The sequence below is a fragment of the Bos mutus genome, chromosome 25 (assembly GCF_027580195.1).
Source record: "Bos mutus isolate GX-2022 chromosome 25, NWIPB_WYAK_1.1, whole genome shotgun sequence".
In the NCBI taxonomy this organism is placed as follows: domain Eukaryota; kingdom Metazoa; phylum Chordata; class Mammalia; order Artiodactyla; family Bovidae; genus Bos; species Bos mutus.
Window position 1 is genome coordinate 41,506,214 of NC_091641.1, and position 22,909 is coordinate 41,529,122.

The 22,909-nt window shown below is 64.9% G+C and overlaps 3 protein-coding genes across 8 annotated transcripts; all 3 read right to left on the bottom strand.

The window, feature by feature from the left end:
* Window positions 1-4,025: 4,025 nt before the first annotated feature.
* PIGQ (phosphatidylinositol glycan anchor biosynthesis class Q) lies at window positions 4,026-17,235 on the bottom strand. 6 transcript variants are annotated; one of them, XM_070362824.1, is made up of 13 exons: window positions 16,084-16,215; window positions 15,441-15,600; window positions 15,014-15,095; window positions 12,518-13,216; window positions 10,901-11,032; window positions 10,700-10,820; window positions 9,207-9,333; window positions 8,854-9,007; window positions 8,612-8,723; window positions 7,966-8,046; window positions 7,371-7,485; window positions 6,028-6,089; window positions 4,026-5,330 (listed from the first exon to the last, which is right to left on the bottom strand). In XM_070362824.1, the coding sequence occupies exons 3-13, from the start codon at window positions 15,052-15,054 to the stop codon at window positions 5,178-5,180; spliced, it is 1,797 nt and encodes a 598-aa protein (XP_070218925.1). In that variant the 5' UTR covers window positions 15,055-15,095; window positions 15,441-15,600; window positions 16,084-16,215; the 3' UTR covers window positions 4,026-5,177. The 6 variants fall into 6 exon arrangements, with proteins under 6 accessions (XP_070218925.1, XP_070218929.1, XP_070218926.1 ...); XM_070362828.1 differs by lacking the exon at window positions 15,014-15,095; XM_070362825.1 differs by lacking the exons at window positions 15,014-15,095; window positions 15,441-15,600; window positions 16,084-16,215 and adding an exon at window positions 17,198-17,235.
* Window positions 13,137-18,809, bottom strand: NHLRC4 (NHL repeat containing 4). The gene is made up of 4 exons (XM_070362599.1): window positions 18,776-18,809; window positions 17,667-18,639; window positions 17,198-17,246; window positions 13,137-13,216 (listed from the first exon to the last, which is right to left on the bottom strand). The coding sequence occupies exons 1-2, from the start codon at window positions 18,807-18,809 to the stop codon at window positions 17,699-17,701; spliced, it is 975 nt and encodes a 324-aa protein (XP_070218700.1). The 3' UTR covers window positions 13,137-13,216; window positions 17,198-17,246; window positions 17,667-17,698.
* A 1,866-nt stretch (window positions 18,810-20,675) lies between these two features.
* PRR35 (proline rich 35) lies at window positions 20,676-22,663 on the bottom strand. Its single transcript, XM_070362600.1, has 2 exons — window positions 21,561-22,663; window positions 20,676-21,297 (listed from the first exon to the last, which is right to left on the bottom strand). Exons 1-2 carry the CDS (start codon window positions 22,661-22,663, stop codon window positions 20,676-20,678), a joined length of 1,725 nt encoding a protein of 574 aa, XP_070218701.1.
* Between the last annotated feature and the right edge of the window lie 246 nt (window positions 22,664-22,909).

The window sequence follows — 22,909 nt, forward strand, 5'->3', positions numbered from 1 at the left end:
TCCCTCTCTCTGCAACCAGAGAAAAGCCTGCACAGCAACAAAGACCCAGCACAGCCAAAAATAAACAAAATTTTTTACAAGTCCAGCATAGAACTACCATACAATGCAGCAATTCCTCTCCTAGAGAAATGTAAACATACTCTTAAACAAAAACTAGCCTATGAATGTTCACAGCAGCATTACTCACAGTAACCAAAAGGTGGAAACAACTGAAACATCCATCAGCAAATCAACAGATAAACAAGATGTGGCGTATCCACACAACAGATTTTCATTCTTAAAAAGGAATAAAGTGCTGATGCCTACTACATTTATATGAAACATCCAGACTAGGCAAGTCCACAGAAAGTAATCAGTGGTTGCCAGGACCTGGGGGAGGGGAAACGGCGAGTGCCTGCGTCCTGGGCACAACGTCTCTTTGGGATGATGAAAATGCTCTAACAGTGGTGACGGTTACACTACTTGGTAAAGCTATTGAAAACCCAGTGACTGTAGGGACTTCCCTGGTGGTCCAGTGACAAGGACTCTGCTCCAACGCAGAGGGCCGGGTTCGATCCCTGGTCAGGTCCCACATGCTACAACTAAGATCCAGCGTGGCCAAATACAAATATTTTGTAAAACTCAAGAATTGTACACTTGAAATGGGTGAATTTTGTAATATGTAAAGTATGCCTTAATAAAAACATTGAAAACAGTAAGTCAGTGAAAAGGACCCGAACTGGCAGAGGCCACGTGTGTTGGGGCTCCCTAGAAAGACTGCATGCAGAGGGGACAAGCACATCAGCACAGCAACTAGGCCCTGAGGACAGCTCAACTGGCACGTGTCCAGGAGGTGAGCAAGAGGGCACCAGCAACTCTTCCTAGCGGGTCACCAAGCCTGGGCCATTCTCCAGCAGTAGGTGGTCTTCACAGGGAGCAGACCTCTGCGTGGCCAGGGCACAACTGAGTGACCACCCCCACAAGCTGCAGATAACCTGCAGTGAGCCGTGTGGACTCTGTCATTTCACTTTGGTGGGGCACCTGGGGAGGCCTCCTAAGGAGGCCTGGTCGCTCTTTTGGGTGCACAGCACCTGGTGAGCACCGGGCCCTTTCTCACCTGCCTGCAGGGAGAGGCTCGGTACCCTCCTAGCTCTGGGGCACTCATGGGCAGGGGGGTGAGCAGGGCCATCCGGTTCACTCAATCTACAGAGCAGCCATAGCCTGGATGCTGGCCCATGGCAGACAGGGCCGCCAGCATGCCAAGACAAGGCACATCCTCCCACAACACAGTGTTCGCAGAAATGCCAGCCCGTGGGTGGAGTCTCATTAGTCCTCAGCTGGCAGGGCTGGGGAGCCGCAGCCAAGCCAAGCCTCTCCTGCAGAGGTCACTGCACCAACCTTGGAGCCCACCTCTGCCTGGCCTTGCCTTCTCCCTGCTCGAAAGTCACTCCTCACTGGTGGTGACATTTCTTTCTTGGAGTCTGAGGCTGCTTGGAAGGGATGGTGGGTGAGAAACTGTTATCCCACTTTGAAGAGAATTTTAAGTCAAAACCACCCTTTGTACCTCAGGACTGGGGGCCCCCACTCCCTGGTTCTCCATTACCCAGGACAAAGTGAGGCCACTGGGTCCTTACCAGCACAGCCTGTGCAGCAGGCGCGGCCACCTGAGACCTGTCTGCGGAGTCCAGTCCTGGGAGAAAGATGCAGCAGCCTCCCAGGTGCCTCCTGTCCTGTGGACTTACAGTTTCCAGTGCCACTGTCCTCTCTGGCCTCTGACCTCCTGGCCCCAGGGCAGAAGGGCTTGGCAAGAACCCACAGGGTCTGGAGCCAGGGGGCCCAGACAAGGGAGGGATGGTGGAGGGGTGCCGTTCCCTGAGCCCAGCAGGCCCTGTGGGTGGAGGAGCTGGCCTCCACGTAGCTCATGCATTTCTGCAGGGATGACCTTTGAGGAGCCTGAGGCCAAGGACACAGCAGCCCAGAACAGCCCTCTGCTCACAAGTCCTGGGTCAGCCCCGCAAAGGCGCCCAGGTGCTGGGTGGTCAAGGGTCACTCTGGGCCCCTCTGGTGAAGAGCCTGACGGTGTCCCCTGCAGTTCCCCCATCCACTGGCTGGGGCCAGGATAGGGGCCAGGCCCCCAGACCCAGCCTCTATCCAGAGAGGGGGAACAAAGAAGTGGTCTGTGGCGTCTCCCCCTCCCCACTGAGTAGGGCCTGGGGTCCACCCATGGGGTGAGTCACACAAGTGACTGACACAAGTCACAACAATTGGCCCGCTGGTTACTCAACCTCCAACCCCCGGCCTGGGCCTGCTGCCAAGAGAGGCCCCACTGAAGTGCCTCAGATGGAGGGCGCTGGAGTATGTGCACGCCCAGCAAGAACCAGCAGGGGACGTTGCAACCAGTGGGCCAGAGCAGGAGGAGGGACAGGACAGGGGGCCGTGGTATCTCTCTACTGGTCACTGTCATGTGGAAGGGACAGCAGCTTGCAGAGGCAGCCCTGGTGTGTCAGGCTGACTTCACAGGGATGGGCAGACTCGGTGTTCCTCCCAAGGCGATGCCTGAGGTCACAGTGGCATTTGCGTGTTCCCACCAAGAGCACAGGAGCCGAAGCCCAGGATCATCAGACGAACCCAATGTAGGGACAGGCTACCAAGAAGTGACTGGCAGGATCTTAAGGACCCCAGTGCCAGGACAGGCAGAGCGGGGCTGGGGACGCTTGGGGGCAAAGGGAGAGGGGGAAGCAGCTGCCCCACCCCTCTCAAGTCTCCCTTTCCCTCACCGTGCACTGGGTACGTAGGTCAGGCCTTGGCCCACAAGATAGGAGGCCCAGTGGGCCTTTCAGGGCACAGTTAGGGGCAACTGATGATCAGAGTATGAGTTCAACAAAGCGGCTGCAGGAAGCTGGGAGCCACGGGGATCTGGTGAAGGGCGCGAAGTGACGTGCCGGCTGTCTCCTGGTGAGAAGTTACAGCGTGAGCACACCGTGGGCCTCAGGCCACCTGCTTCAGCAGCTGGCCATCCCTCTCTGAGCCCACCTCTGCAGCAGAAGAGCACCGGGCCCTCCTCTGTTGGCAGCCGTGAAGACCTGTCAGGGAGGTAGCGGCCCCAGATCAAAGTGGAATTGTCCATTTCTCAGGGCAGCCTGAGTTGTATGTAGCACAAAGCCCTAGGTCAGCGTGGTAGGAGCAGTCAGAGCCCTGGGCTGGGGTGGGGGCCACTGATGAAAGCCATACAGGTCCAGAGACCAGACAGGATGGGAGCAGCTGAGATGTGTAGGTGGCGTGTCTCAGTGGCTGCCAGTGGCCAGTGTTCCCTCTGCTGGCTCTGGGGCCAGGCCTGGCCCTTGGGAGATGGACAGGCAGTCCTGTACCCGAAACGAGTGACAGCTGCCTGACAAGGCCGGGAACGTGGCTACCGCTGCCCAGCAGGCTGAGCGGAGCAGGGGAGAATTCAGCAGGAGGTGAGGCAGGCCCCAGATGCTGTTTCTGAAGGTGGAGACCCTTCTCAGCAGAACATGGGGTGTGGTCCTGTCTGCCAGGCCCCACGTGGGTCCTCTGTTGACCCCGGTGGAGACGCTGGCCTGGAAGTTGCCAAGTGGCCTCTTCAGGCTTCTACCCTCTCCCCCACAGCCCGGATAGCAGGCTCAGGGCAGTCACCCGCGGGCCCTGGAAGCTGCAGGATGGAAGAGTCCATCAGGAAGTACCCCTTCCGTGTGTGGAGTCCCAGGTCTCAGGCAACAACACGCTTATCAGAGCTTACCCACTTACCCAGAGGTCTGCACCCCAGGCCCATGTCCTGCTCTGGGAGCCCCTCACGCCAGGGCAAGGCCCAAACTAGAAAGCAAGTGGCCCTGGGTCCGTCCATCCACGCCAGGACATCTTCAAGGGGCTACACACCCAGCCCCCACATCTGCAGAGGCCTGCGGAGTGCCCACTGCCCCCCAGCTTGGTCATCGTCTTAGGACAGACAGTGGGGGCCCCCGCCCCTGGAGAAGGGGCACCTCCCCAGACCCCGTTGCTCAAGTGCTGATGAAGGCACAGTGGCGCACTCCAAGCACATTGGAGGCTTTATTGTCCCGGCAGAAAAGACAGAGCCAGGACCCACCCTCCTGACCCTGGGCTGTGGGGACACGCCCAGGCCTGCCCACTGTAGCCCCCAGCAGGGGAGCGTGGGTGTCAGGTGGGCAGTCCTGAGTGCCTGGGTGGACGGGGGCACAGCCCCACCGCCTGCTGCACACACGTCTCCACCTTCACGATGACATGCTGTACATGACGCCACCGCCTCTTGAGGGCCCCCATCCCCGGAACTCTGGGCTCACACCCACACCCAGGTCCTGCCTGTGGCTGCCAGGCAGGTACAGACCAGCGCTGGGACCCCTGCCTGGGGGCTGCCTGCCCCTGCCACAGGCCAGTGACAGGATGGAAGATATAGCCAACAAGCCTGATCCTGCAGGGAGTAGGGTGGGAACGGGCAGCCAGGTGGGCGGGTCCCTGCTGCCAGCAGGGGCACCCCCTATGGCCTGGCTTCACTGAGAGACACCCAGAGGTCTGTGGGCAGCTCCTGCTGCAGAACAGTCTTCCCAGAAGCGTCAACAGGAAGCCCTGTGTGACTCGGTGCCAGAGGCACTGCTGCCCAGCTTCCTGGAACCGCTGGACCGGGCTGGGGGTTGGCAGCGGCTTGGATCCCCCAGACTGGCTGGCTTCTTCCCCACTGAGACAAGCTGGAAGGCACTGGGGACCCCAGGGAGCAGCCCCCAGGGAAGGAGATGCTTGGGGGCCAGAGTCTCGAGGTTACTTGAGTGCACCCTGGGAAGGGCCCCCCTACCCATGACAGGGCAGGGTGCAGGGGAGCAGCCAGGAAGATCGCCGGCCCATCCCACTGGGAACAGGCAAAGCGGGCAGAGGCAAGGCTCTGCACACCCGTCCGGGTCTGGGGCAGGTCCAGGGGCCGGTGGGACAAGGTGAACCGTGCCGTCACAACAGGTCAGCAGGGGGCCCCGAGGCAGAGCTGATGGTGCTGAAGCTGGGTGCTGGCTTGGCTGACTGCGCGCATCCCCCTCCTCACCACCCCCAGGACCGGAGTCGGGTGGAGATGCGACGGGTGGGGCCTGCAGAGGCCCCGACAACCAGGGGCAGCAAGAGGTGTGTGCCGCCCTGACACCTGGCAGATGGCGGTGCAAGGCGGGCCGGGGGCCAGGCCCTCAGTCCTGCTTGTCCCCTCTCTGCCTCCAGGGGTAGATGAGCTCCCCGAAGAACAGCTTGCGGCACAGGGAACCCCAGGAGTGCTTGGGGTGGCAGCCACAGCTGGGGAGGCGGTAGGTGCGCACCACGTGGCTGAAGGGCAGAGGGTTTATCTGGAAGCACAAGGGCAGCAATCAGCCAGGACATGGCCCCAACCCCCGGACTCCCTCTCCAGGCCTCGCAGGCTGTCCTGGGGGTCCCTGGGCTGGACAACTGCAGGGCAGGGCTGGCTCCGAGCCAGACACACTCTTGCTGGGGCACACAGGTCAGGCAGGCCCGGGCCTCAGTCAGCAGTGCTCTGCTCTGGCCCGGCTGCGGGGGCCGAGACCCCGCTCCAGGACTCACTCCTTGAAAACCACCTCGCTCCAGGCCTCCCCAGAAAACCACACAGGCTCCTTAGCCTCTGAACTCTCCTCTCAGGCCAGCCTGGCTGCTTTTGCGCCTCAGGCAACTGGCCCACAGCCCCAGGGGGACAGGCCCCAACCCAACAGGGCTGGCCTGTGCCACGTTTCTGATATCCTGCCTGGAGACAGAGCCCCGGCCCAGGGCAGGACACAGGGACGCAGGGCCCAACAGGTAGAGCCTGGGTACCCCAGGGTGTCTGGCACACCACAGGGATTCAACGCTGGGGGAAGGCCCAGGCAGAGGGGGCGTCACGGTGCCCAAAGGCCTTGGGAGCAGGGGAGTCTCCCCGGGGCCCCTGAGGCCCCCCACCAGGGGGGCAGAGAACATGCCCCAGAACAGGGGGCCTCACGGTGAGCAGGGCGCCTGTTCACGGGCAGCAACGCGAGGGCCGCAGGGAGGCCTTACCTGCATCAGGAGGCGCAGGGGCCGGCCAGCCTCGTGCTCCAGGACCCGGAACTTCACGCCGGCTGTGAGGAGAGTGAGGCCCGGTGAGGCGGGGCGGTCCCCGCAGTGCGCCCCTTGGAGGGCTGCACGTTATGGGCAGCAGCCGCCCCTCACCAGAGCTCCGGCAGAACCGCACTGAGACCAAAGCCCAGGGTCTGCAGGCAGGGAAGAGCCAGCAGGCTGTGCTGCTCTGTGAGCAGGGCAGGGGTTTCCTAGAGTGGACACAGCACCCACTGGGGGGTGGGCACCCTGCTCATCACAGTGCCTTCCAGCACAGCTGACTCGGGGACCCACCACACTCTAGCCTGCAGTGTAGGCTCCCATGCCTGGGGATCCTCAAGGTGGAAGGTTCTTAAAAGGAGAAATAGGAGCTAATTATCAATTGATGAAGAGGCCCCAAGGCAACGCAGTGGAGAGAAGAGGCGGCATCTGCAGCCTTTCCTTTCCTGTGAAGTTAAAAGGACTGCGCAGGCCTGAGCGCAGGCGGGGCCAGGGAGGTGCCAGGTCCGGGGGCTGAGGTGTGGTGGGGACTGGGGGAGCCTGGGCCACCTGGGGGTCAGCGGAGGAAGCTCTCGGAAAGAGGGTTTGAGGACATCCGGTGGGCAGACTCAAGGCCCAAAGCCCACAAACACGCACATTCATGTCTCCTGACTCCAAACTGGCTGCGAGCAGCCGCCACAAGCTCTGGGGTGGGCCGAGCTGCTGGCTGCAAACCAGCCCAGGGCCTCCTGGGCACACTGGTCACCCGGGGGCCACGCCAGGAACCCCCAGTTTCCCCGACTGTTCAAAGACCCTGCACTGGGTAGGCTGGACCACAACTCTGACCAGTCGGGTCTGGCCTCCCTGTGCCTGCAGTGGGGACGGCCTCCCGTCAGGGGCATCTGGCCAACCTGCAGCTGATGTCAGCATGCAGACAGGGGCCTCTGCCTGCAGGGGGGCCAGTGGGGGTGGCCGGGCTGGCCAGTGTGGCCGCAGCAGGCAGCAGTCTTCTGGGGGGCCAGCCCCCAGTGGAGGGACGCCAGCAGGCACACAGCCTCACAGCCACAGGGGACACGTCTCTCTTCTGAGCCACACACAGGCACTGCCCATGCAACACTGCAGGCACGCTTCCGAGCAAACTGCACACTCATCCCAGGAAAGGCTCAGGAGGCAGGAGGGCTGCGCGTGCAGCCTCTGAACCTGAAGGCGGGCTCCCCCTGAAGCTCACGCCCCAGAACCAGGGCCCTGTGCTCCCTGCCTGCCTGCCACACAAACCGCGGCTTCCAGGGCCCCAAGCGTGCTCCCTGGCCAGCGCGCAGACCTACCCGCAAGCCTGTAGGGCCGGCACAGCCGGAGGCCAAGCGAGTACAGCGGCAGCGAGTTGATGAGGTCCACGAGCAGATGGACCAGGCCCTGCACGGTGACCACTAGGAGCCGGAGCTGCAGCACAGACAGTGCTCAGGGTCTTGGGCCTGGGACCGTGGCCAGAGCCATGCTGCACATGCCTGAGCTGAGCGGCCTGACAGGTCCCCGGGGCGTGCAGGGGCCCAGCCCTGAACCTGAGGCCTGAGCACAGGAGTCACGAAACCCCCTCCCACTCAGAAGATGGGGCACTCCAACCCAGGGACACACGCCACTGGCCCCTCGGCCCGGCCACCCGGGTACCACGCCCCTCTGCTGGCCACACTCCGCCCCCCCGCACTACGGAGAGCCCTGCCCTCCATGCATCCAGCGGCGTATGCCGGGGCAGTAGGGGGTGGTACCCCCAGGGTGGACCCCTGTCCACTCCAGGGCCCAGTACACAGAGTCCAGAACAGCCACCCTCTGTCGTGGCTGGCACAGGTGGGTGGTCTGCCCACAGCTGCCCGCTGGTAGGCAGAGCAGGCAGTCACCACTCTGCGCACGTGGCACTCGGCTCACCAGGGTGAACACCAGGTAGTACAGGGCCGTGGTAGGAAGCAGGAAAATCAGGATGGTGAAGAGCAAGGTCCCGATGAACAGCTACGAGGAGAAAGGATGCCAGCATCAGCAGCAGCAAGAGCCCCACGCTGGGGCGCCCCCACCTGCACTGACCATAGCCCCTCCGCCAGTCCAGAGGTGGAGCGCCCACCGCTGCCTGATGCCAGTTGGGACAGCCCTCCCCAGTCCTGGGAGGGACGCCTGCCCTCCAGACTTGGTGACACAAGGGCAGAGAGTGGGTAGAGACAGGACCAGCTGAGAGGTGTGCAGCCCATACACTAGACAGGAGGGGGGTGAAAATTAGGCAGGAAGAGAACACCCTGAATGGCAGCACTCAGGGTCCCTGTGGCGGGTGTGGACAAGCTAACAGGACGAGCCAGGCCCCATGCGCACTCACCTCCAGCGCCTGCTGTCCTGCAGCCTCCCGGAGCAGGGTCTGTCCCCGCCTGCGGCGAGTTCTGCCCCGTTATGGCCCCGTGTACACCCTGCCCCTTGCAGCTCCCTGAACCCCTGGGGACTGCGGAGCAGGAGCGAGGCTGCCCCTTGTGATGCCCGGGCCACTGCATGGGCCGGCGCAGGCCGAAGGCCGGCTGGACGGAGCTGGTACCTGGTCCAGGTCGTAGGAGCAGGAGTCCACGCGCTGGCGCAGGACGTTCCACTTCTTCCCTCGGAACAGGCGCCACAGCGAGGACAGGCCGTGGATCTTCAGGCAGTAGAGCCTGCAGACCACTCCCGTCAGGGTGGGGGCCACCCCACACCCGCCCGGCCCGGGAGCCTGTCTGCGCCCAGGGCCCGGGGCTGCACGCGCCAGCCCCCCGGGGGGCGGGGGGGGGGTGGCGGCACACCCACCTGGCGCCGTAGACGTAGAAGCAGTAGATGTGGAAGGTGAGAAGGGAGATGATGTCCGACAGGATGGACAGGGCGACCGTTAGGCCCAGGCAGGCCGAGAGACCCAAGTGCCACAGGATGTGCTCGATGAAGGGGGACATGAGGTGGATGTAGCCTGGCAGGACGGGGTCAGCCTTGAGGGGTGCCCGGGGTCCTGCAGCCCCTGGTCCTCCCTGAGGTTGGCTGCCTGAGGTGTGGCCCAGCTCCACACACAGGGTGCTGGGCCGACAGGAAGCAGAGGCCAAGAGGCCCCATTCCCCCTCAGCTGGGCCTCTGTCCCCGGGGCACGCACCGCGGGGCTGGCCAGCACTCACTGATCCACAGGTGGATGTGATACAGGAAGAAGCGGCCCAGCACCTGGTCCAGCGCCCGGTTCATCTTGAGCCCGGCGGGCGCACCCATCAACCACTGCAGCAGATGCTGGAGCTCCTCGGCCACACGCTGCAAGGATGGGGGTGTCACCCGGTGACCCACCTGGGGACCCTACATGAGCCTGGGGGTTCAAGCTCATCAGGGGCGCATGAGCTGGGCAGGGGTGGGGTAGCTGAAGGGTCCCACGGAGGGAAGAATGACGAGGGGTAAGGGTCTGGCACGGGGCCTCACAAGGAGCGAGTAAGCCGACCCCCATCCTGGCCACCCCAGGAGGAACACGGTGCAAGCACGGCAGGCGGGCCCTCAGGCCTGGGCCTCGGTACCCATGGGGGGCCACAGGCGCCCTGTCCCTGCCCTGTCTGCCAGCCCCTCCTGCCTGCATACAGGCCTCTCCCAGCCCTGGGTGATGGCCTCTGCTGCGTCTGGGGCAGTGAGAAGGGAACAGAATGTTCTTTATAAATAGAGTTTATTTAATATTTAAAGGGTAAGAGCTTGGCAGCAGGAAGAAGCTTTCATTTTTAAATTAAATATTTATATTTCTGAGCAATTCTGCAGAAAAGAGGCCTAGGATAAAACTGGCCGAAAGGCAGAGCGAGGATAAAACGGGTGGAGTGGCGGAGCCCCCTCCCAGCCCCCAGGTCCCCCCTCCTCCCTCCTGGGCCAGCCTCCCTTAGAAGCTACGGGACTTGGCCTGCGGGCTCCTGCCCTGTGGGGTCCTGGCCACCAGCAGGCCCAGTGCCCACCTGTGACTGGAGACTAATGATAGCAGGAGTGGCCGAGCCCACAAGGATGCTACAGTCAGATCTCAGCGGCTTGACCACACCCAGGGCCGAGAGGGCCCCAGAGGCCTGGGAGGGGTGCTGAGGGGCTGCCCTGGGCAAAAAGACAAGCTCCCGATACAAGTGCTGAGACGGCAGAGAGAACTCAGAGCCTGTGTGGACGGACAGCAGGCAGGCGGCCATGGCTGGGAGAGGAAGCCGGGGCTTCTGGCCCTCAGTGCGGGAGCCACAGAACCGGCGGGGGGGTGGCAGACGGGAGGCTGAGTGCACCACAGAGAGCAGCCTGGAGGCACGGGGTCTCCGTGACGCTGACCCGCTGACCGTGCACAGGCCTGGGCTGACGGCCAGGAGAGCAGAAACGACTGCGCACAGCGGGGCCACGGGGCGCTGGGACCTGGGCCTGGCAGGCAGGTGGTGCCCCTGCAAAGCCTGCACAGGGGCTCCAGATGGCCACCGTCAGGACGGGAAGGCCAAGGCCAGCAGCAGCAAGGTGGCCCAGCTACAGGGCCCACATCTATGCAGCTCCACGGGTCCCGCAGGACACAGTGGCTGTGAGGGGACCGGGTGGGCCCGCTGCGAGCTGCTCCCAGGAAGGGCTCGCCCCACCCCCAGGAAGCAGGTGCTGGAGAGCAGCCGGGGCCCTCCCGCCAACTCACGTCAGCCACAGGGACGAGTGCCTCGGCCAGATGAGCAAAGCGGTCCTTCCTGTGCAGCCAGGACAGCAGCAGGAGGCCCAGGGCCATGTCGAGCAGCACAGAGACCAGCGTGTTGGCCTTCCTGGAAGCAGGTTCAGCGGGCGTGAGTGTGCAGGCAGCCGCAGGGGTCAGTGGGGGGCAGGGGGCCCACAGCGCCCGCACCTCATCAGCTGGGCAGGGCCCTCGGCCCTGTGGGCACTGACAACGAGCGTGAGCTGGTCCAGCCGATGCCTGAGCTGCTCGCAGGTAGACAGCTTGCTCCAGATGAAGGACAGTGGCCACGGCCGGAACACCCTGCGGGGCACGGAGGCAATAGGCCTTCGGGACCTCGGGTTTCCCTGCATTGGGGCTGCCGCAGTCACGGCTACTACCCCTCAACATGCAAAGGGAAAAGGCCCTGGCGGCCCCAAACACCCATGGCCACACTGCTGAACTCCGTGGGCTGTGGACACAGGGGAGGCCCTGTGGGTAGCCCAGTGGGGGTCACAGTCGCTCCTATCAACTGGGAACACGAGGTGCTAACTCCAAGCACTGAAGCTCAGCACCTGCTGGACAGACGACCGTGTCCAGGGTCAAGCCCAACACGACTGACCCCTCACGCAGCAAAGGAAGCACCAGACGCTTCACAGACCTGCAGACGTTGAGAGGATGTGTTCTCAAGCGAATGTGAACCAAGCGTCCAACGGCAAACCCAGCGCCTGAGTCCGGGGCAGCCCAGAGCCCTGCTGTTGGCCAGAGGGGCCGACGGGGCGCCTGCCACGTGCAGGGCCGCCAAAGGAGCACGCTCAGGGCCCCGGGGGGAGGGGGCCTTGACCCTGGAGGTTTAGACTTTGACCCAACTCCCAGAGAGAAATGCAGTCAGCACACCCCCGTTCCACCCAGTGGAAGGCAGGCGATGGGCAGGGTCTCCCCAAGGCCCAGGCCAGCCCCCCAGGACTTCGCTCCTGCAGCCACAGCCACGCCTCACACTGATGTTTGGGGCTCCTGATGGCCACCAAGGCCTAGCGCCTGCCTCTGGGTCTTCGGGACTGGGGGCACTCGAGCAGCAAGCAGCTGTTCTTGCGTTCTTTGAAAGCCAACAAAAGCGAAGGAACGTCTCTTCTCTAAAGTGCCCCCAGGCAAGCCCAGACACTGTCACATGACTCATTTCAAGGTCAAGACACTAGCAGCCCCTATAACCTAAGGTGCTGCCCACACACAGTTGCTGGTCTCTCTGTGGGGACAGGGCCAGGTGCCCCCAGAGCCCCTGGGGAGTAGGCGAGGCCCGTCCCCAGACCTGAGGCCAAACCCCTTGATCTGGGGTACGGCATGGCTGTTCCACACCCAGCGGGGCCTCTGGGGGGCTTCTCACAGGGAGAGGGCCCACAGCCAGGAGTGCTCTGGTGAAGCCCGAGACCAGCCCCCAGCAGACAGTGAGGGGCTACTGCCCGCAGCCTCCCAGTGCGGCCACTCCTGCAGCGCCAGGGAACGGGGTGGGCAAATGCCGGGAGACCAACAGGAGTCCCTGTGCGGAACAGCCCAGGTCTCCCCAGCACCTAAGTTCCCTGTTGAGGCCTGAGCTGTCTGAGGCTCACTGCGTCCCCTCCCCAGTGGGTCCCACGCAACCACCGAGGCTGCTGGGAAGCCTGGCTTCACCCAGAGCAAGAGGCACCGAGAGAGCAGCCCCCACTGGGGACGGGACGTGGGACAAGACCGGGGTGCGGGGGCAGCGTGGGCCTCAGAAGGGCCCGTCTGGCCTCTGTGGGCCCGACCTACCCGCCCTGCCCCGGGGACACCTACCGACAGGCGCTGGCAGCGGAGACCAGTGACAGCAGACAGGCCAGCAGCAGGCAGACAGGCCCCGCCGCGCGCTTGGCCAGCTCCACGAGGATGCTGGCCTCCACGCCCTCCGACTGCCAGTGCGTCAGCCGCACGGGGCCCTCATCGAACCGGTCACTTTGGAAGAGCACCTCACTCCGCGCCACTGTGTCAAAGACGGCAGCCAGGCCACCCGCGCTGGCTGTGGCATCCCCAGCCTGGCGCTCGGGCAGGGCTGCGGGCGGGTGCAGCCGTGACAGCAGCACCTTGCGCTGGTCGTAGAAGATGAGCATGACCTGGTCCTCGCATGCAGGGGCGAGGGGCGCGGGCCCCTGCCGGCGGGTGGCCTTGCAGTTCCAGGACTTGCTGCCCCTCTCCCGACACAGCTGCAGCCAGGGCTCGTGGGAGAAGAGGGTGCCCAGGCCCTCAAGGAAGTGGCCCAGGCTCTCCTCCGGCTCCTGCCGGCGGTGGCACCAGGTGCCCAGCACAGCCACGCCCACCTGGCTGGCCTGCTGCACCTGGGCCAGGAGCTCCTTGACCTGGACGGGGATGAAGGGAAAGTGCACCACAGCCAGAACCACAGCACTGCTCTGCTCTGGAACCCACCGTCCCACCAGGAGGCCGCTGTCTGCCGAGGCGCAGCACGTGGGGAAGAAGGCCTTGAGCACCATGCCGGGGCCGCTGGAAAAGAGGAGGGCTCAGCTCAGAGCCACCACCGTCCTGTGAGGGCCCAGGGTGGCTGCCAGTGCTGGGGAGATAGGCTCTGGCCACAGCTTGTGGCTCAGACGACCCTGACAGACACATCCACGTGGCCACTGGGCCCACAGATGGGGGCAACCCGGCTTCAGGTCTAGTCGCAAGGCTGGCGGGGGAGCCCCCAGCTGCCCATCTCCGCCCTGGGCTGCAGTGTGCACAGGCCCAGGCCACGCCCACCCCCACCCAGAGACAGGGCCAGGCTTCCCTGCTCCAGACACAAGCACCTGAAACTCAGCGCCACTTAGGGGCTGAGCACAGGGCTAAATTTTTGTTTTTAAAGAACTGATTATGGTTTCTGACTGCAGCACAAGGGAAAATCTACAATCTCATTAACAATTAAAGTAATTTAAACATCTCAAAGCTTGACTTACTAAGCTAGCAAGAACAAAGATGCACATCTAAACAAATCACTGCTGAGCTGAGGAAAGTCAGGCGCGTGCCCACTGCCAGCAGCTGTGAGCCTTGGTGTGGGGGCCCCAGAAGATGCCTGGGCACGTGCCTGGTGCCAGAGTGAGCCCCTGGGGAGCCTCGGTGCTCAGGCTGGGATCCACCGGCATCCACCCTGCCCCAGCCTCCCCCTGCATGGGGCCCACCCCTCCCTGGGCCCCCACCCTCTTGTCACAGCTGAGCACCTCCCTCAGGACCTCCCCCCACAGGCTGTAGAGATGGGGGTGGCGCTCCCCAGCCTTCACGTGATCCTGGACAGCAACAACCTCCCCAAGAGGCCGCGGTTTCTGAGTCCTGCGGGGCTGCGAGCCTCACCCTGCACGAGAGTCAGCCTGCTGCGGAGCCAACTCTCAGGAGCTCTCCACGTCCCACCCTGGCGGGCCTGGCGGGCAGGAGCTTCGCCTTGGTGAGGGCTCACTGGGGCTCTGGCCCCCTCCCAGACACGAACGACCCCACTGTCAGCACAAAGCGCACAGCAGCGCCCTGCCACACCCGAAGGAGGGACACAGGCCTCTCACTGAGCCTGGCCCTCCAGGCCCCCGGGCTCACCAGGCCCTTGGGGACAGGGGGACAGCGAGGCTGAGGAGGCATGACTTTGAGGGAGCCCTTTCCTGAGAGTCGGGAGCTCTGGAGGGGGCCTCACACGCCCACGACTTAACAGGCAACTGGGGCAGCTACTTTCCTCCCCTCCAGGGAGCCCAGAGCGGGCTGGAGGGAGAGGCCTCTCCCCGCTATGGGTTCTGACTGAAAGGGTCCCCCTGAGTCCAGCAGCAACCAGACTCCCAAATGCCCCTCCCTGCAGAGATCAGAGACAGCAGGCAACATGGCGTCTGCAGGGAGACCTGGAGCCCAAAGGCAGCCCCGGGCCAAGTCCCTGTGGCCACTGGCAGGGGCATCAAGGACTGCCCTGTCTCCTGACACCTGTCAAGGGCATCACAAAAGGGACAGAGGCATTCTGCTTGTGAGTCCCGCCAATGCATGTTGACCACCAACGGGGAGCGGCCAGCACAGCACAAGCCTCTCAGCACCAGCCACTTGCAAACACCAGGTCAGCCAACTGACAGGATCACGGTCCCCTGCTTGGGGACTCCTCTCACAGGAGCTAAGAAAACCGCCCATTGCTACTGTCAGAAGACAAACACACTTGGCCTAACAGTGAGCAGATGCTCTGGGCAAAGCTGGTTACACGGTGGTTTCACTTGCAGAAAATTCATCGAGCTGTACACATACGATCTGTGCACTTTGTGTGTTCTATGCTTCATCTACAAAGTTTACCTATTAAAAGAAAGAAAGAAAGGAGAAGAAGAGCTCCTCATGTCTGGGGAAGGCAGCAGAGGGCAGAGGGTGGTGTTCCCATCTGTGGGGCAGTGAGAAAGAACTCTTAAATCGAGGGGCAAGTTTCCATCCCCATCCCCACCTCAGCCTCTGGGAGGGACCAACACAAAGAAGTCTGCTCAGATCAGACAGCCAGAAAAAGATGAAAGAGCAGGCAATCGATAGCAGAGGTGCAGATGGGAGAAAGCGGGGCAGTAACTCGGCACCGTGTGCATTTTTAAAAACTGCGATAAAGACAAGGGCACAAGCCCGGGAAAGCTGCCTGCTACCCAGGACACCAGGTGCCCTGTGACCCAGCCCACCATCCCAGGTCAGGCAACAGTCTGTGGGACACCCCTCTCCACACGACCTGAACTTAACCATCTACCTTGTGAAGCCAGCAGTCTGTCGTCCTCCGCCAGAACTGATTCAGGGCAAACACCCAGTTATGACTGGCCAGGGACCCCTCACTGCCTAAAACCATCCTCTGGGGAGTCTCCTGATCACTGCCCTTGGTAGCTCACAAGAATTCCTTGTACTCCTTATGTCTGCGATTAAAAACAACAAGGATTGTGTTTAAAGAGGGCTTTCCCCCTCTCTTTTCAGAAGAAAGGACACGAATCCAGGGCTCTGGGTTTTGGCCTGTACCGCAGTCAGAGACGACGGTAAAGCGCTGATGGCGAGTCCCCTTGACCCTGAATGCCCTTCCACCGGGTCCACGGCGGGACCGTGTGGGGCGGGCCAGAGGGCACCAGCCGGCCGCCCCTCACCGCACAGGGCCGGGCTCCAGACGCCCCGCCAGAGCGCCCCCGTGGCCCACCGCGAACCTGGCGTCGCCGCCCCTACCGGCCTCCGGTGGCGCCCCCACTTTACGGCTGAGAAAGCAGGGGCTCCGAGAGGTAAGAGGCCCGCGTCGGCTCCGGAGGTCCCCGGGCTCCCCGGCCGCCGCGGCGGGGCCTGGGCGCACAGCCCGGCGGGGCGGACCCCCAAGGTCGCGCCCCAAGGCCGCCGGCCTCCCCCGCGGTGCTCACCGGGGCCGTGCACTGGGCCGGCGGGGTCCGGCTGGGGTCGGGGACCGCGTCGGGCGGGCCCAGGCGGGCGGCGGCGCTCCAGGCCCCCAGCCCCGCCGCGGCCGCGCCGCGGGACACGCGCCCCATTTCCGCCCGCTCCCGGCGTTGCCGCGCGACGGTCCGCCGCACAGGCGCCCGGGCTGCCCGCTGGCCCCCGCCGGAGCGTTCCGCGCACGCAACGTTCCGGTCCCGGAGCCGGCGGCCGACCCGCGCAGTGCCCCGGTCCTTCTGGCGGCCTTGTCTCCCCACGCGCTGCGCACAACAGCCTTCTCCCCGTCGCAGCGCTTCTGTCCCCCCCAGTCTACCTACAGTGTCCCCCAAACCATTGCCTTCCAGTTCCCCACCACGGCGTCCAGACCTCCCCTGTCCCTGGTTTCCTCGTCTGAGGGCTCCAGATCCAACCTTGCCCCATCACCGCGGGGTTAAAGGACCCCCAGGCCCCGGAGGGGGTGGGGCGCCAGGGGTCCCAGAAGAAACTGCCTCTTCAGCTCCGGGCTGGCCCCCTAGCACTCTGCTCCCTGCAGAGGCCAAGCGACCCCTGAAGTTGCAGGGCCAGTCCAGAGGCTGAAGCCATCTGGGATGGGGGTTGGGGGGCGCCTCTGGCCCCCTCTTCTTCAGGGAACAAGACCCCTAACTCAGCAGCAGCCGTCAGCATTGACGCAGCACCTGTTCCCCGCACTTCCTTACTCTGACCCACTTAATCCAGGGCCATGCTCTCAGGAGCCAGGACACACAGATGGACCCTGAGACCACCCCCTCACCACGCCCAGGGCCAGACTAGGCGTGGCCCACCCCGGGGGCCCCTGATGGAGCTGGGAGCCTGGCTGGGCCCAGACTCTGAGGAACCCCACTCCTCGGCACCCCCAGCCTGGTTTTTCTGTCTGTGCTCACAGGAAGGCTCTCCTGCTCTTGACTACTGCCCGGGACTCTCCCCCTGCCCATGAGCCTGAGCTGTTTGGTCCAGCTCCAGGAGGTCAGACAGTCTCACATGGGCCCGGAGCATGGAGGGTGGTAACCCAGCTGTGTGTCACCCCAGGGTGCCTCCAGGTGGCCCGTCCTCTGCTCCCCCTCTTACCTCAGCTGGGCCCAGAGAAGCTGCAGGAGTCTCGGCATCCAGGGCACCTCTGAAAACAGGGGACAGTGAGGAGCCGCACCCCTGCCCAGCCCAGCCCAGCCCAGCCACACCTACCCTGCCTGCCTCCCTCTGATTAGAAGGCTGGGGCTGGAGCACTGAATGGAGAGCCGGCCCGGGTAAGCGCTGGCGGCTGGCCCAACACGCCAGAGACATCCAGGCTTCAGCTGCTGGCCCCAAAGTGCAGGCCTCCTAGACCCTGGGGGCTGGAGGCAGCTGATTCCGGCTGCCCCCTGAATCTGAATCCTCCCCAGGAGAAGGAGAGGAGTCCAGGCCAGGGCCCGGTATGACGGGGCTCAGGACTGTCAGCAAATGTCCAGGGTCAGGAGGGCGAGGCCCACACCAGGAGAACTCTGAGAAACCTGAACATTCCTTCCATCATGGTCTGGGCCCAGGGGGCTACGCCACGCACAGAGAGGGGCGCTGCGGTTCAAGCCCACAGTATCAGTCCAACTCCAGGTGGGACTGGTACACTTTGATGTCGCCGTCCTCTGCGTCTGCCACCAGCAGCTGGCCCTGGGGCCCACAGGCCACACCCAGGGGCCGCCTCAGCCCCTCGGAAACCAGGCAGATGGGCTCCCTGGCCTGGCGGAACAGGGTCACCTGGCGCCGCCGCTGGTCCGCCACAATGACACCGCCCGCTGCGTCAGTGCACACACCTGCCGGGCTGCCAAAGGGGTGCCCGGTCAGGTCCCCCAGGGAGCCCAGGGGCTGGCGGGCACTGCCAAACAGCTGTACGTCCCCAAACTCCTCGCTCACAGCCAGGCCCCCGTCGGGCGCCAGGCCCACCCAGCAGGGGCCCTCCAGGCCTAGCAGGGAGGCAGGGGCCAGTGGCGCCAAGTCAGGGCCCAGTGTGAAGCTGTGCACAGCCCCAGGCACGTAGTCTGTCACCAAGAGGCGGCCGAAGGCATCTACAGCCAGACCCCGGGGGGCGGAGAAGGAGCCCACCGTCACCCAGCGGCCTTGAGGGGCTTGGGTGGTGTGCTGGAGCGCACGGACAGCCCCGTGGACCAGGTCACTGACCACCACGAGCCCAGCAGCTGTCACCACCACATCTTCCGGTACAAAAGCCCCAACCCCTGGCACGTAGCAGGGCAGGTGGCAGATGGAGCGTCCCTCGAGGTCCAGCACGTGGACGCAGGGTGCGGCACCCGCTGTCAGGAAGAGCAGGCCATCTGGGGAGCAGTGCAGGCCCTGGGGTCCCCCGGTAGCTGCGGCAGGCACTGGGATCTGCCCAAGCAGCCGGGGCCACCGGCAGCAGGCAGGGCCTCCGGGAAGGTCCAGTGCGGGGCACCGTCCCTGGGCCGTGGCTGATGCGCTGGTCGGGGAGGCCCAGGAAGTCCAAGCAGGAGGCCTGGGAGCAGGCGATGGGCCGCCGTCACAGCCTCAGCATCTCTGAGCCAGTCCTCCAGTCCAGCCAAGCGTGGGGCTGCAAGACAAGTAACAGCCTGCCGTGACCCGGGCAGCGCTGTGGGCCCGACACGGCTTCCTGGCACCCTGGTGTCCTCTCGACCTATAGACCTGACTGTCCCACCACGCCCCGACTGCCAGTCATGCATCTGGGCCCTGTTTTCCCAGCTGTGGTCCCTGAGCACAGTTCTGAGAGACACACGACCCCCAGATGGCTGCTGTTCCGCTCTGAGGTTCAAGAAGAGCTCGGGGCACCTCGCTGTCCGAAGTGGGGTAGGGGTGACAGATGAGCAGTGTTTCTCTAAAGGCAGAGGAACGGGGCCTTGTTGGAGACCTCCAGCCCTGAGGGGTAAAGTAGGGGTCCTTTCCTAGGCCTCTCTGGCCGGGGGGAGGGATCTCCTACCTGGGACCAGGCTCCCTGGGCCGCAGGCCTGTGTTGTTGGAAACCAGAGCTCAAGGGGGTGGGAGGAGCCACCTGGCCTCAGGGAGGGGCCGGCAGAGCTCTGGCCAGGTGGCCTTTGAGCTGCAGCCCAAGGAAGCCCGAAGGAAAGAGCCTGGCACTCAGCTGCTACCCGCCAGACACCCTCCAGCGGCGCCGCATTCCCGCCTCGGGGCCTTTGCACTGGCCTCTGGGACATTCCTCAACCTGTCTGGCTGGTTGCACTCAAGGTCCACCCAGCCACCCTCCCCAGGGGTCCAGGGCCTCTACTGCCACCACCTCAGGGGATAGCACCCACTCCGTCCTCCAGCCAGACCACAAGTTCAGGACTGAGGGAAGGGCTGTGCCCCTCGCCTGCTGGCTAGCTCACTCCCCGGAGCCCAGGGTGGGGGCACCCCCGCACAGGCTACAGGTTGGGTCCTGTTTCTGCACCTGTGATGCGGGGATCACACACCTCTTGCAGAGTCAGGCTTACATCTGTCCAGTGGGTGCTAAGAAGTGGGAGTGCTAATGGGGGGCTGAAGTGGGAGGGGGCTCCCTCAGATTCGGGACCTGGGGATTCTCCAGACCCCTCATGCGTGGGTCAGCCCTCAGCCCCTAAGCCCCTCCAGGAAGCCCCTGAGGGTGGGGTTCAGCCCGTGTCTGTAACCCATAGCACTCCCTACCCAGCCACCTACACCCCAGCTCTGGAGGCTGTTGGGGGTGGGCGCGATGCTATCTGCTGTCGCCACGGCTGATGGGCAGCTGCAGTCCTGATCCGACTGGCCCCAGCCCGGCCAACCCAGCCTGGGGAGCCGAGAGCAGGCAGGAGCGGCCCTCCTGGGGCCACTCCTGGGTGGGCACAGAGGTGTGGCCAGCTCCCAGGCAGAGAAGCGATTAGCTGGGCCCAAGGGTCCCTGGGGCACCCCTCCCCCCGCTGTGGGAAAGCCAAGTCTGGCCGCACTGGGAGGGAGGCAGTGGGCTGTGAAAGCCGCCCGATGCCTATCGCAGCTGCAGGGGCTGGCCAGGGCCCAGTGAAGGCCACGCTGTGCGACCAGCCCTGGGCCACAGCACGTGGGGCACTGTTTAACCAGAGCGAGCAGCCTCCTGGACGAATCTGACATTAGGGCTGGCCGGCCAGATGGGGCTGGAGGCATGCCCTGGGGTCTGTGCCTACCACCCGTATGCAGAAATGCAGAGAATCTGAGACTGTGCATGCCTGCCTTCCCTGCCTCTGCTCTGCCCCTGTGGATAGCGCTCCACTCTCTCCCCAGACTCTGGGTCCCGGGGGAGGGCCCAGGACACTGTGCCCCGACGCCCAGTCTGGGGACATTTACGTGGACGGTGACGCTGCAGCGGCAGTGAAGAAGGAGCCCAGACGGGTGTGTGAAGGTGGTCTCCATTTTAATGTCCACAAACGTGCTCACCAAGGGGCCCTGGGCGGTGCCTGCATGGCCCTAGAGGCAGGCGTGGCCACAGCAGGTGGGGGTCTGTCCCCAGGCATGCTGGGAGGGGAGGGGAGCCAGGCGGCGGGCGCAGGGTCGGAGGAGGGCACCCGTCTAGGAAGGACCACGGGGGCAGCAGGGGCTGTGGTCAGACCTCGGCACCCGGCGGTCTCTGCAGGCCCGGGACGGCCTCGGGGGGCCAGGAGCCCCCAGCCCCACCGTGGGGGCCCCAGCTGCTGGGAATGACAGGGTCCTCGGGCCCCTGCAGGGGAAGGGCCGGCGGAGGGACACTGGAGTCGGCCTCACACTTGGTGGTGTGGCCGGTCAGAGGCTGGGCTGCCAGCAGGCCGCGTGGCTCTGGGGTCCCCCGGGCCAGTGTGGGGCCCAGCTCTGGCTGCGTCCATGGCCCTGTGGGCACCTCGTGCCCCTTGGCGGGAGCCCGCTTCACAGAGAGGTCAAGGGGTGCGTCGGGTGGCCGCGCGGCCCGCACCAACGCCTGGTGGATGGTGAGCAGCTCACGGCGGATTTTTCCCAGCTGCTCCCGCAGGGGCCGCGGGGCCAGGCCCCCGGCGGGTGCCAGCTGGCCCAGGCGCTGCTCCGCCCTGGCACAGTCGCCCAGGGCCCGCGTCAGGTCCCCACCCACATGCCCAGGGCCCCCCAGTGCCAGGCCCAGCGGCTGCGGGGGCAGTGAGGCTGCGGGGCCAGCGGTCTCGAGGTCGCTCAGCTCCTCGTCCTCAGGCCAGAGCATCGCGGAGGGGCCGGTCCGCAGGCTGGGGATGGTTGGAGCCGGTCAGGAGGCTGCATTGTCCCCACGGTGCCCGCCCCTCATGCCCCTGTGCAGCCTGGCACCCTCGCCTGGGGCCTCAGAACCCCAGAAGGGAGGAAGGCTGGCTGTGTGCTTCAGTCTCCCCTCTGCAGCCTGCAGTCCATATTCCTAGCGGCTGAGCTCTGGTGGGGGGCCACCCGGCCACCCTGCCCCCTCAGCCCTCCTCCCGCCTCCCTGAGTGCCCCATGACTGGGACCCCACACCCACCTGCTCTGGGCGCTGAAGCTCGCTCGGCTGCAGGGGGCCTTCAGGAGTTCTGGCTGGGCCCCCAGGGCCAGCTTTCTCTTGGGGTCGCTCTGGGCCACTTGCCCCAGCTGCTCTTCCTGCCCGGGGTCCCTGAGAGCACTGCGGGGCCAGGGCCCACCCAGCCCCGGCACTGGCACCTTCAGCAGCCCAGGGACCAGGGCCCCAGGAGGCCCTCTCGGGGGCATAGGGGGCTTGGCGAGGGCGGTCTTGCCGGCCGGCAGCCCTAGGCTGTGCTCCAGCAGCAGGGGGTAGTACAGGCGGGGGGCCAGGGCGGGGCGTTCGGGGGGCTGTGGGGCAGGGAAGGCAGCGGCTGGGGGCAGCAGGGGGCTGGCCGAGGTCAGGAAGGGCACATGGGCGGCGGCAGCCAGGGAGGGCCCCAGGTAGGAAAAGAAGCCCGGGCCGAGAGGGTAGTTGACGCCCAGCAGGGACAGGTGGAGGCTCTGGGCCTCGGGGAGCTCCCCGGAGCTGGGCGGGGGGTAGCAGGGGACACTGGTCTTGGGGCCCACGGCGCCCACCACGGCTGCACTCCTCCGGCCCCCGCCCGACCCCAGCTTCCACGACTCGGCCAGGAGGCCCTCCAGGCCCGCACCCTTCTGCACGTCCCTGGGCTCAGGGGGTGGTGTCCCTGAGGAGGAGCCCTCGGCCCCCAGCCGGGGGCCCCCGACCCGGCGACGCAGGGAGAGGACATCGGTGGCCGCGAGGTCCACGTCAGGTGTGGCAGGGGAATCCGGGAGCCGCGCCCCTCGGGGCCGGGCGCCGGGGTCAGCTGGGGCCAAGGGGTCCATGGGGCGGCCCGGGGTGGCCGCGGGAGGCCGGGACGTGGCCGGGGTGCGGCGACAGGCCCAGTCGGGGGAGTCCAGGAGGAGGGATAGCGAGTCCTTGCAGAGGCTGTACTTCATGTGGTTGTAGAGGTGGGACTTCTCCAGGCAGGTGAAGGGGCACTGGAAACACTTGTAGTTGTAGGGCTTGCCCCAGGGCCGCGGGATGTAGTGCGGCTTCTTGGGCTTCCGCGCCCGGGTGCGCGCCCCGGGGCCCAGGCGGCAGGAGCCGGCCTCTCGGGACATGGCAGCGGCTAGCGGGCGGGCCCCGGCCCCATGCCACCTGCGGATGGGGCCTGCGTCAGCGCCAGCGCCCTAGCCGAACCGCCCCCCTCCGCCCCGTCACCACAGCGGCCCTCCGCCTCCCCGGCCTCTGCTGCCCAGACCAGCAGGCCTCCCTGCCGGCCTCCCTGGAGGGTCAGCAGACACGGTCAGCACACAAAAATGGGGAAACGGGACTCAGGCAAACAGCAAATGCTTTCTTACTGTAAG

Bases quoted from the DNA above. Each gene is read 5' to 3' on its own strand.
- PIGQ (XM_070362824.1), bottom strand. From the start codon at position 15,054: ATGAGGAGCTCTTCTTCTCCTTTCTTTCTTTCTTTTAATAG. The intron at 13,217-15,013 runs GTAAACTTTGTA...CCTCTTTTCCAG, and splicing joins TTCTTTCTTTCTTTTAATAG to CGGCCCCGGCATGGTGCTCA. The intron at 7,486-7,965 runs GTGAGCCGAGTG...TCTGTGCTGCAG, and splicing joins ACTACCTGGTGTTCACCCTG to CTCCGGCTCCTAGTGGTCAC.
- NHLRC4 (XM_070362599.1), bottom strand. From the start codon at position 18,809: ATGACTGGCAGTCGGGGCGTGGTGGGACAGTCAG. The intron at 18,640-18,775 runs GTCTATAGGTCG...AGAGATGCTGAG, and splicing joins GGGCGTGGTGGGACAGTCAG to GCTGTGACGGCGGCCCATCG.
- PRR35 (XM_070362600.1), bottom strand. From the start codon at position 22,663: ATGTCCCGAGAGGCCGGCTCCTGCCGCCTGGGCCCCGGGGCGCGCACC. The intron at 21,298-21,560 runs GTGGGTGTGGGG...AACCATCCCCAG, and splicing joins AGCTTCAGCGCCCAGAGCAG to CCTGCGGACCGGCCCCTCCG.